Genomic DNA, 12,900 nt, shown 5'->3' with positions numbered 1-12,900 from the left:
GTTTACCATAACTAAAGAGTCTCTTCTACCCTTACCAAGAGGAAAGTGGCCACTGAACAATTGCAGAGCAGTAGTTAACCCCTTGAGAGAAGAAGAATTGTTTGGTAATCTCGGTGTTGTCAGGTGTAAGAGGACAGAGGAGAATATGTAAGGAATAGGCCAGAGTATTCAGTGTATGTGTAGGCAAAGGGGAAATGAACCATAACTAGAGAGAGGAATTCAATGTAGTACTGTCTGGCCAGTCAATGAACCCCATAACTCTCTAGCGGTAGTATCTCAACGGGTGGTTGGTGCCCTGGCCAACCTACAATCTACTAAATTTCTCGACATCGTGAAGAAAGAACAAAACTATAATGATATAGAAATCGATCAATATCTGGCGGGCAATTCAATGCAAAAACAGAGAAAAAATATCGCAACTTTCCTGAACTGCTAAAATAATAGTTGATGATTTTCATTCATATACCATTATTGCTGATCATTTACGAGCAATAGCTCATACGGAATAATATCACGCGGAAAAGAAATCAATGAAGAGCAATGAGGCCCTTCATAAAATGCCCGCTCGACAGAATTTCAAAGCGATAGTGATTTGCTAGCTGCATGCACTGCTAATCCGTGCGGTTCCAGTGTAGCAGCTGATTAGAAAAGTACGAGGCCGCTCGGGAAAAATCATCTCATGTGAAGACATACCTCTCAATGAGCGGAAATATTTCTTAGGAAAAAAAACCACTACTGTGAAGAGAGCCTCAGGGTACTGTTATTGGCTCATTACTCTTCACATTACTGTGTATACACATGATATGCGGTTTGGCTTAGAAAACAAACCCGTTGCATATGCAGATGATGTTACTTACCCCCTTTGCCTCAATTCCATCTTCTAAATGTAGATCTGGGGTTACTGAATCCTATAATAGAGATCTAGCTAAAATGAGTACATGGTGCAAATTATGGAGCATAAAGTTGAATCCTGACCAAACTCAAAGTATGAGTGGCTCCTAGAAATGTTTCTTTAGCTATATACAACTACTTAAAAGTTTTGGGTGTGATATCTGATTGCACATTTACTTTTGAGAAACACATTTGATCTATTTCTTCTTCAAATGGCTTATTGAGAAAGTCTTATGATTTTTGGTGATCAATCTATCTTGAAGTAGTGTTATATCTCTTTAATTTTATCTTGTATCATGTATTTTTACTGTCAGGTCTTCAGCTGCTGACTTTCGTCTTAATTTGTTGGACACACACACACACTTGTGGTACATCAAATTTCTTATTCCTGATCATGATATTAATCTGCGGTACCACCGTTCATTTAGTTCTTTATGCACGTTACGTAGGAGACTTTTATTTATTATTTTGACCATCCTTTACAGTCAGATCTTTCCATTCTAACAATCTTGCCTTCTACATCTCAATGCTCAACACTACGCAGTATTCTAAAAGTTCTCTATTCCAGCTCGGACCTGATTGTGGAATGATCTTCCTAACCAGGCAACTGAATCGGGAACTTAAGAAGTTCAAACTTTCAGTTGAACATGTTAACATAAGTCTATCTTCATAGTTTATATATGACAGATCTACCTCATTGTTATTATGGATCTTAGATTATTTTATAATTTTTATTCATCACTTTTCATAAAGTTTACCTATTTCCTTTCTTCACTGGGGTATTTCCTTTGTTGAAACTCTTGGGCTTATAGCATCCTGCTTTTCCAACTACTGTTGTAGCTTAGCTAATAATAATAATAATAATAATAATAATAATAATAATAATAATATGGATCGAAAAATTGGGCATTAAAATGGAAAGAGGAACAGGAGCAAGAGCTGACAAACAGGAAGATTCTGGAGTAAATTCTGGTGATGTTGCCGTACGGAAGGTTGACATATAAAACTCTGGAGGTAAATTCTGGTAATCTTGCCGTACGGAAGGTTGACACATAAGACTCTGAGTAAATTCTGAGCATGTTGCCGTACGGAAGGTTGACATATAACACTCTGGAGTAAATTCTGGTGATGTTGCCGTACGGAAGGTTGACATTTAAGACTCTGGAAGTAAATTCTGGTAATGTTGCCGTACGGAAGGTTGACACATAAGACTCTGGAGTAAATTCTGAGGATGTTGCCGTACGGAAGATTGACATATAAGACTCGAGTAAATTCTGGTGATGTTGCTGTATGGAAGGTTGACATATAAGATCTTCTCTGGAGTAAACTCTGGTGATGATGCCGTACGGAAGGTGGATATATAAGACTCTGGAGTAAATTCTGGGGATGTTGCCGTATGGAAGGTTGCCACGTAAGATTCTGGAGTGAATAATGGGGATGTTACCATTCGGAAGGTTTACATATAAGACTCTGGAGTAAATTCTGGGGATGTTGCCGTACGGAAGGTGGACATATAAGACTCTGGAGTAAATTCTGGTGATGTTGCCATATGGAAGGTTGACATATAAGAACTTGTGGAGTAAATTCTGGGAATGTTGCCATACATAAGCTGGACATATAAGACTCTGGAGTAAATTCTGGGGATGTTGCCGTACGGAAGGTTGACATATAAGATTCTGGAGTAAATTCTGGGGATGTTGCCATACGGAACGTTGGCATATAAGACTCTGTAGTAAATTCTGGTGATGTTGCGGTATGGATGGTTGACATATAAGACTCTGGAGTAAATTCTGGTGATGTTGCCGTATGGGAGGTTGACATATAAGACTGGGGTAAATTCAGGTGATGTTGCCGTATGGGAGGTTGACATATGAGACTGGAGTAAATTCTGGTGATGTTGCTGTATGGAAGGTTGACATATAGGACTCTGGAGTAAATTCTGGTGATGTTGCCATACCGAATGTTGACATAAGATTCTGGAGTAAATTCTGGTGATGTTGCCGTACCGAATGTTGACATAAGATTCTGGAGTAAATTCTGGGGATGTTGCCGTATGGAAGGTTGACACATAAGACTAAAGTAAATTCTGGGGATGTTGCCGTACGGAGGTTTGGCATATAAGACGCTGGAGTAAATTCTGGTGATGTTGCCGTAAGGAAGGTTGACACATAAGACTCTGGAGTAAATTCTGGGGAGTTGCCATATGGAAGGTTGACATATAAGACTCTGGAGTAAATTCAGGTGATATTACTGTACGGAAGGTTGACATACAAGACTCTGGAGTAAATTCTGGGTATGTTGCAGCATGGAAGGTTGACATATAAGACTCTGGAGTAAATTCTGGTGATGTTACTGTATGGAAGGTTGACATATAAGACTCTGGAGTAAATTCTGGGCATGTTGCCGTATAGGAGGTTGCCACATAAGATTCTGAAGTGAATTCTGGGGATGTTGCCATTCGGAAGGTTTACATATAAGACTCTGGAGTAAATTCTGGGGATGTTGCCATACGGAAGGTTGACATTAGACTCTGGAGTAAATTCTGGGATGTGGCTGTACAGTAGGTTGACATATAAAACTTTGGAGTAAATTCTGGGAATGTTGTGGCGGGATGTTGCAAGAACAAGCCCCACACCCTGAATCACACCTACTGACAATTGTCCCACAACACAAACTTTCCCCTTACTTTATCAACTGGACTTACTCAGAATATAAATAATCACTTCCACGCTGGTCGAAAAATAATAATCCAGCGTTCACACACGCAACTGCCTTAAGCTTCAGTCAAATCAAAATAAGCATTCACCCAAGACATTCACCACTGTCGTAACCTAACTAAAAACATAAACAAACAATCTCATTTGTACCAACAGTCTTTCTCACAACAAACAATCGATACACTAACTACCTCTCTCTCTCTCTCTCTCTCTCTCTCTCTCTCGATTTGGCAAACAAAAAATAAAAAACATTAATCCTCCACAATGTTGCTGTACAGAAGGTTGACATATAAGACTCTGGAGTAAATTTTTGTGATGTTGCCGTACGGAAGGTTGACATATAAGACTCTGAAGTAAATTATAGGATGTTGCCATACCGAAGGTGGACATATAAGAACTCTGGAGTAAATTCTGGTGATGTTGCCGTATGGAAGGTTGACATATAAGAATTCTGGAGTAAATTCTGGGAATGTTGCCATACGGAAGGTTGACATATAAGACTCTGGAGTAAATTCTGGGGATGTTGCCGTACGGAAGGTTGACATATAAGACTCTGGAGTAAATTCTGGGGATGTTGCCGTACGGAAGGTTGACATATAAAACTCTGGAGTAAATTCTGGTGATGTTGCCGTATGGAAGGTTGACATATAAGACTGGAGTAAATTCTGGTGATGTTGCCGTATGGGAGGTTGACATTTAAGATTTGAGTAAATTCTGGTGATGTATGGAAGGTTGACATATAGGACTCTGGAGTAAATTCTGGTGATGTTGCCGTACGGAAGGTTGACATATAAGATTCTGGAGTAAATTCTGGGGATGTTGCCGTACATAAGGTTGACATATAAGACTCTTGAATAAATTCTGGGGATGTTGTCATATGGAAGGTTGACACATAAGACGAAAGTAAATTCTGGGTATGTTGCCATACGGAAAGTTGGCATATAAAGTTATAAGCTGGACCTGGGAAGCAAACATTACTGATATGATTGAGTAGGAGTGGGCATGTAGTAGGCATGAGGGTGTGAAAAGAACTTGACTGGAACTTTTTAGGGGTTTAAGGTCAAGAAGGAGGCAAATAATTATACGGGTGATAGAACGAAGGAGGATTTGGAGTAAGAAGGTTGGGTGGAGATGGTCTTGATAGCTGTTGAAGAAGAAACATCAAGGCAATTGATCCCTTAGTTTAGGAATTATGGTTGGAATGAAAAAAGATATATATATATATATATATATATATATATATATATATATATATATATATACATACATATATATATATATATATATATATATATATATATATATATATATATATAAATACATATAATCATCATCATCTCCTCCTACGCCTATTGACGCAAAGGGCCTAGGTTATATTTCGCCAGTCGTCTCTATATTGAGCTTTCAACTCAATACTTCTCCATTCATCATCATCTACTTCACGCTTCATAGTCCTCAGCCATGTAGGCTTAGGTCTTCCAACTCTTCTAGTGCCTTATGGAACCCAGCTGAACTATTGGTGAACTAATTTCTCTTGGGTAGTGCGAAGAACATGCACAAACAATCTCCATCCACCCCTCATCATGATATCATCCAAATATGGCACTCGAGTAATCTCTTTTACAGTTTCTTTTCCGATCCTGTGCTGCCATTTAACTCTCAATATCCTTCTGAGGGCTTTGTTCTCATATCTACTAAATCTACTGGAGACAGTTTCATTGTCATACCATGACTCATGTCCATAGAGTAATACCGATCTCACTAAACTGATATATAGTCTGATCTTTATATGTATTTCAGGCGACTTGATTTCCAGATTTTACTTAACTTAGCCATTGTCTGATTTGCTTTTTTTTCAACCTTTCACTAAACTTTAATTCTATAGATCCTTTATTGCAGATTATAGTTCTTGAATACTTAAATGATTCTATCTTATTAATCTTTTCTCCTTCCAATGATATTTCATCTTCCATTGCATACTTCGTTCTCCTCAACTCTGTCTTTCTTCTATTTATCTTGAGCTCAACCTCGTGTGGTATTTCATGAATTCTAGTACGCAAGCATTGCAAATCCTGTCTTGTTCTGCTAACTAGGGCAGCATCATCAGCATACTCTAGGTTTGCTAATTTTCTAACCACCAATCCAGTCCAATCCTTCTCCACCATCTCCAACTGTTCTACGCACTACAAAATCCACGAGGAGGATAAATAATATAGATAAAAACACATTCCTTTGGAGTACTCCGCTGTTCACTGGAAATTCATTTGATAAGACTCCATTAACATTAACTTTGCTCTTGTTATGCTCATGAACAGACTTAATCGAATTTACATATTTAAGAAGAATTCCATAATAACGCAGGACTCTTCACAAAATTGGCCGGTGCACACTATCAAAAGCTTTTTCATAGTCAAAAAATGTCATCAAAAGTGGATTTCTATATTCTACGCATTGCTGTACAACATGTCTGTATATATACATATACAGAATCAATAATATAAAAAAACTCTCTATAACACACAGATTAGGTATGATTTCATTAACAGACCATTTAAATTTATTTTTACTCTAGCCCAAGCTAAAGTGCATCGTATGAGCCATGATCCAGAATAAGAGAACCAAAGTAAGAGAACAGGCACATGCTACCTTTGTACGGCGAATGCTATCTTCTCCACTTCTATAAAAAGTATAGAATGCGTATGCGTATGGACTTAAAACCATTATTACAATTAACACTGCCAAAAAAAACTGTAACAGGTCTTTGCAATCTTGTGTAATTGGTGATTTCGTAAGAAAATAAAATTGCTGCTTTCTTTCTATACAGTAGAAATATTCTAATATACTAATCAAATCTTAAAGGTGAGAAGAAAGGTATATGATTACAATTTACCTACTCCAAAATCTTGTAATTGAAAAAAAAAAATATCCAAGTGAGAACAGTTTACGATTATAATTTGACAACTACAAAATCTTATTGAAAAAAGGATTAAGTTGTGATTTATGGAAGGCCTGCTATGCATGGACTAATGATTAAAATTACAATAACGATAAGGCCTTTATAAATGGCCTTGGTTTGTTATGATTTTCCAAATTTCCAAGGAATTCATTGATTTAAATTGTATAGCATATTTATTACTCTAGTTTTAAACTAGAGATTAATTACAAATAAACTTTGATATATTGTTGCAATAGTTACTGGAGCATGTTTCATTTTATGTATATCTACCCGATGATGAATATACCAGAGTTGAACCAATGCCCATTGTCTCAAAAACTGCCTTTTCTAATGGTCCCAAAAACTGCAATTTTAGATCATAAGAAGGGGCAGCAATGATCATAGAAATCATTAGTAATGTAACTTAAAAAAAAAGATAATTGGGAGTATAAAAATTTTATTCGATTTATTAGATAATTAAAATACTTTCATGTACAGTATACCCGGTATATAGCAAATAGTTAATAAAAAAAAAATATTTAGAAGCATTTGCGGTGAACAATTCCAGGTCCAGATTCGTCGTACTCTTCCTTGGTGACCCACAAGGCCTGGAAGGTGGACAGAGAACCAAGGATGGAACCACCGATCCAGACGGAGTACTTCCTCTCTGGGGGAGCAACGATCTTAACCTTGATGGTGGATGGAGCAAGAGAGGTGATTTCCTTCTGCATCCTGTCAGCAATACCAGCATACATGGTGGAACCGCCAGACATGACAACGTTGGCCAAAAGGTCCTTCCTGATGTCAATGTCGCACCTCATGATGGAGTTGTGGACAATCTCGTGAACACCAGCAGATTCCATACCAAGGAAGGAAGGCTGGAAGATGGATTCAGGAGCACGGAAGCGCTCATTACCAATGGTGATGACCTGACCATCAGGGAGTTCGTAGGACTTGTCAATAGAGGAGGAAGCAGCTGCAGTGTTCATCTCACTTTCAAAGTCCAGGGCAATATAGCAAAGCTTCTCCTTGATGTCACGGACGATTTCACGCTCAGCAGTAGTGGTGAAGGAGTAGCCCTTCTCAGTCATGATCTTGCCAAGGTAGTTGGTGATGTCACGACCAGCCAAGTCCAGACGGAGGATGGCATGGGGAAGAGCAAAACCTTCATAGACGGGCACCATGTGGGAGACACCATCACCAGAGTCGCAAACCTCACCAGTGGTACGACCAGAGGCGTAGAGGGAGAGGACAGCCTGGATGCAGACATACATGGCGGGCATGCTGAAGGCCTCAAACATGATCTGAGTCATCTTCTCACGGTTGGCCTTTGGGTTGAGGGGAGCCTCAGTAAGCATGGTGGGGCACTCCTCAGGGGCAACACGGAGCTCATTGTAGAAGGTGTGGTACCAGACCTTCTCCATGTCGTCCCAGTTGGTGATGATACCATGTTCGATGGGGTACTTGAGGGTGAGAATACCACGCTTGCTCTGGGCTTCATCACCAATGTAGGCGTCCTTCTGACCCATACCGACCATCACACCCTGGTGACGGGCACGGCCAACGATGGAGGGGAAGACAGCTCGGGGAGCGTCATCTCCAGCGAAGCCAGCCTTGACAAGACCGGAGCCATTGTCGCAGATGAGGGTCGCTGCTTCGTCGTCGTCACACATGGTGGAGGTTTACGGTATAAGTATTGCCAGACAAGTACCTTTAAAAGAAAAAAAATGAAGCCGCAATTTTAATTGCAATTTCATTTACCATAAACTATTATTTAGTGTTTAGAAAAATTAATTTTCTTCTGATTTATGTGCTGGAAAACTATTAAGAGAGACAGGAATTATCCTTGTCAAATGATACTAAGTTAGGACGTGTTATCGATCATCATATAAGGTGTACAAGATAAATTACAGTACAAAGGTTTCTTTAAACATAAGACGAAAAAGATAACACTCCTTTTATAAAGGCAAAACGATTGCCAAAATATTAAATTTGATTCTGTAATGATCAATCCATTTATACTACAAACTATCATAACTTAACAGTTTCATTTCAAATCGGTAAAACACTAGTGTGTGAAAAATCAGCTTATAATTGTTATATGACTAAATAAAGCAACAATAACCATGGAAATGGGAGGGTATTTTCTTCAGTATATACGTTTCGAAGTCGGTTAAGATTGAGATTTATTTCAATTGAAACACTGGAAGGATTTCTTTAAATCCCAAATATAAAAGAAGGATAGTCTAAAAGTGATACGAAAACTTTTACCCTTAACTAACAAACATGTTCTAAATTGGTTGTAAGAAATAGATACTCAGACTAGTGCTTTGTGTTATTCTCTAACCAACTTCAGTATAGAATGAAAAGATATATTTTTATAACAGTAAGAATTTCAACTAAAATATTACAAAGGAAAGAGAAATAGAAGAATAGATGTACAGTATAGGACTTTGGGAATAAGCTGGAGCCTGGGTCAGAAAGGTAATTTTGTAACGAGGTGCAGCTGGTGGAAAATATACTTAAAAATTGGACAAAAAAATGGAAGAAAGGAAGGGGAAACAGAAGTAGCGTAGAAAAGGGTGCACTAATAGCTGGAGTAACGCTGTGAGGATCCTTTAATAATGTTTACGGTGTGCCATGCCAGTTATATTAATGCCACTAACCATCCGTTTACTGAGAAAAGGACATCTAAGAGTTACATTTGTGCAAACGAAATGGTTTTATGGCATTGAACAACTATCTTTTTTCCTTATTTCAAATACATTCAAACTTTATTGTGATTGTTGGTTAAAGCCAAAGAAATTATATCAAAAGAAGATTTGAACTTTAAAGAAATAAGAATAATGTTACTCATTTGCAAATAGTAAAAAAAGTGCTGCGAATCCATTCTGAAATGTCCACATTCAGTGTAATTCAAGAGGTACTTTCAAAGTTTTTCGAATGTAAGTCTCAACATTAATTTTAACATTAAATAAAATTTTCTTACGTAACTACACCAATAATTATGTTACCAAATTCACATGGCAATTATGAAAAATTGTATAATACAATCCACTTCACCCGGTTATAAGTGAGACGATTCTATTTTGAAATTGTTACCTAATAATCCAGAAAAATCTTTAAAAACTATGAAATATAATCAGGGATTTCTAAATCAAAATTCACATCACAGAGCTAAAATCGGGATTATGCCTATAAGCAAAGAAAGCATACGACAAAACTCAAACCCATTATTAGAAGGAATAGTTTTAAATTTTACTTAAAAAAAAAATCTTTGGTAGGCAACTTTTCATTAATATTTACACAATCCTTATAGAGGATATACTATTTCGAAATCTATTTTTCGCAACATTAATCAATGAATTCTATTATAAAATTTACTTCCAATGCAAAAGTAGCCTACTTTAACAGTTAAAACTTGTTCAATGATCACTTAAAGTATCTATAAAAGAGGAAATTATAGTTTCCGCAAATGTAGTATTAGGTACCAGTGGTCAGCCCAATGGCAAATCACATGGTCTGCAGTTAATTCTCTATTGGGCAACCGTCGAAAGACCAACACCTTTGCCTTCCATCGTAGCAAGGACACGCAAGTCGCGGATCTTACCTCTCGATGAGTCTGGGACGAACTGAGGTTACTGAGCGTTGCCTTCTCTCTTATATTGGGGAACCAAGAATGTTTGCGGTACATCGAGCCAATTTTTCTGTTTTACGATAAATTCTATGGGAGATTTGCTGGATTAACGAAGCCCTAAGCCTAAGTGGCGTATGCCTCCATCGGATGAAAATCTAAAAGCCGTGAGATCATGAGGCACAAAAAGTTACTATATCATTGCCTTTCACAATAAATTATTTTTTAAACATTTTCCATACAAAGACTCTGAAAAATACATATATACATACGCAAATAGGTGCACATACACAAACTCATGTACATGCACTCATACATACACAGACAGACAGACAGACAGCCAGACAGACAGACACACACGTATATATATATATATATATATATATATATATATATATATATATATATATATATATATATATATATATATATATATACACGCACACACACTGGAGACCTTGTGAAACCTCTTATAAAATCGTTTTAATTTTTGGAAAATGCACTTTCAAAACATTATTTTTTGTAGATAATTTAAACTTATAATCTTCACAAATTATATTATTTTTATTATACAACTCTATATATGAAAGTGCATTTCCATCGTTTTCTTTCCATGAAGAAAACGATAATACCATGACTGAAGAAGCTGTTGTTAGAAGAAATTAAAATGAACAACATAAAAGAGGTTTTTGTCTTTACCCCCAGACTTTTTGCATTAAAAATTAAGAATCTTGGCATGGGATGTTAGAATGCTAAATAATGACAGTTACATCAAAGACCAAGCTTAGAATGACTTTTAGGAAGAGGAAGTTCATGGATATCAAGACAAAGGGTCTATTCACACTACCTGTACCTGACCATACAGTATTCGGTACATGGATTCACATTGCACCCTATACTCTCCAAAGCTTACTGTCGCAGTTTGGTCCTGTTTTTCATAACGGCAGCATCTTAAGTAAGTTTAATATGCTCAAGATTTTTAGTAAAAACGATTTGGCAGCGATGTTTCCGTAATCCTTATCCGCCATATTGTACAAAAACTCACAGTTCTGTGCTAATGAAGTTAACTATTTCTCTTTAATTCTTCAGATAACAGGTTGTTACCTTTTCGTCTGAGACCATACTGATTGGGGCGTAGTACATTTGCATGCATTTGGGGATTCAGAAGTGATATGATGGGAATAATAAATTTATTACAGTTGCGGGCCTCATTCCGCTTTTTTCTTTGTAATTTTTTATTCAAAACGGCCCTACTTCACATTGTTATGATAGAATAAAATATCATAATTACCTATAATTCATATCACGTCCCTCAGATGATTTTTGCTCTGCTGTAGCTCGCTTCGCTCGCAAATAAACATAATCTCACAGCTCATCTGTTCTGACAATCAGTACATGGATGTGCTGTGCAAACCCACTCCTGTGGTTCGCTATTGAAGTATCATAATTACCTATAATTTATATCACGTCCCTCTGATGGTTTTTGTGTGCAATAGCAATGGGAAGATGAGTGCAACGGTAATGGTTTTTGAGTGCAAAGGTAGGGGCAATGCGAACAATTACAATGAACCCACTGATTGCTGGTACGGTAAGTATCTTTGCATGCGCCATGTTTACACCATAGAGCAGAAACAGGAAACCCACCGGTAATTGGAACGTGCAGGTATATCAGAGTGTGAATGCTACAATGTAAATCACATTGAAGAATATTTTGCCAGTCCGCTATGGTACAGTTATGTACAAAACAGCTGATAAGTAACATTGCCACCCCAATGTGATATAAAAATTGTAGCTCCAACGCAGATTACAAGTACAGATACTCGGAAGAGGATAGAAGAGCCCATTAATTTAGGCTGCGATGAGCAGTAGGTCACCAATCTGAGAATACAACTTCGAAATCATTATAGCAGTTGGACCCTGCACTTCATTGGAAAAGAAAAGTTGGACCCAAACAGGGCAACAACACTGAAAAAAAAAAAAAAAAAAAAAAAAAACGGAAATAGTGAGAAACAAAACTGTTTCAACCACTGACTTTTGACAACTTTCTTCAGGCTACACTGAACAATGGGAAAACGCTTCAATATAAAGAGTATATATATATATATATATATATATATATATATATATATATATATATATATATATATGTGTGTGTGTATATAAATTGTTCCTTTACATGTTTCATGTTTGTTTATCCATATATCTATACACACACGCACACACACACACACACCTATATATATATATATATATATATATATATATATATATATATATATATATATATGTGTGTGTGTGTGTGTGTGTGTATGTGTGTGTTTCTGTGTGTGAGTGCGTATGAATGGATTAATATGTGGCTTTCAAAAATCGAAAGACAACACTTTATCTTTAAGGTAAAAAGTCTTAAGGTAAAAACGGAAATCTGATTTACATCTTTTCTTTTAATTTCTTTTGTAAATTGTAATTTCAGCCAATGACATATGACTTTCTTAAGGGCTACATTTATCAATGGAAATATACTTCCGTATAAAAGGTAGCAGAGCAGAAATTCACGTACACAATCAGAATATTCACAGATATAATTTAGAACATCACAAAGAAATTATGTCAAATAAAAGAAAAATAAATAAAACAGTGATCTATGGGGTTCCACAAGACCCACTCTAAACAAAAATGTTATTCCTCCAGACCCTTCATGAAAAAATACCAATGTAGCTCACGTA

General features: G+C 36.9%; 1 protein-coding gene across 1 annotated transcript; it reads right to left on the bottom strand.

Annotated features, from left to right (window-relative positions):
• Positions 1–7,082: 7,082 nt before the first annotated feature.
• On the bottom strand, positions 7,083–8,248 carry LOC137653289 (actin-2, muscle-specific-like). Its single transcript, XM_068386660.1, has one exon. The coding sequence runs from the start codon at positions 8,214–8,216 to the stop codon at positions 7,083–7,085; it is 1,134 nt and encodes a 377-aa protein (XP_068242761.1). The 5' UTR covers positions 8,217–8,248.
• Positions 8,249–12,900: the final 4,652 nt, after the last annotated feature.

This window comes from Palaemon carinicauda, chromosome 14, assembly GCF_036898095.1.
Source record: "Palaemon carinicauda isolate YSFRI2023 chromosome 14, ASM3689809v2, whole genome shotgun sequence".
In the NCBI taxonomy this organism is placed as follows: domain Eukaryota; kingdom Metazoa; phylum Arthropoda; class Malacostraca; order Decapoda; family Palaemonidae; genus Palaemon; species Palaemon carinicauda.
Note: the sequence above shows the minus strand (reverse complement) of the source record. Positions and strands in the feature narration are given on the sequence as shown.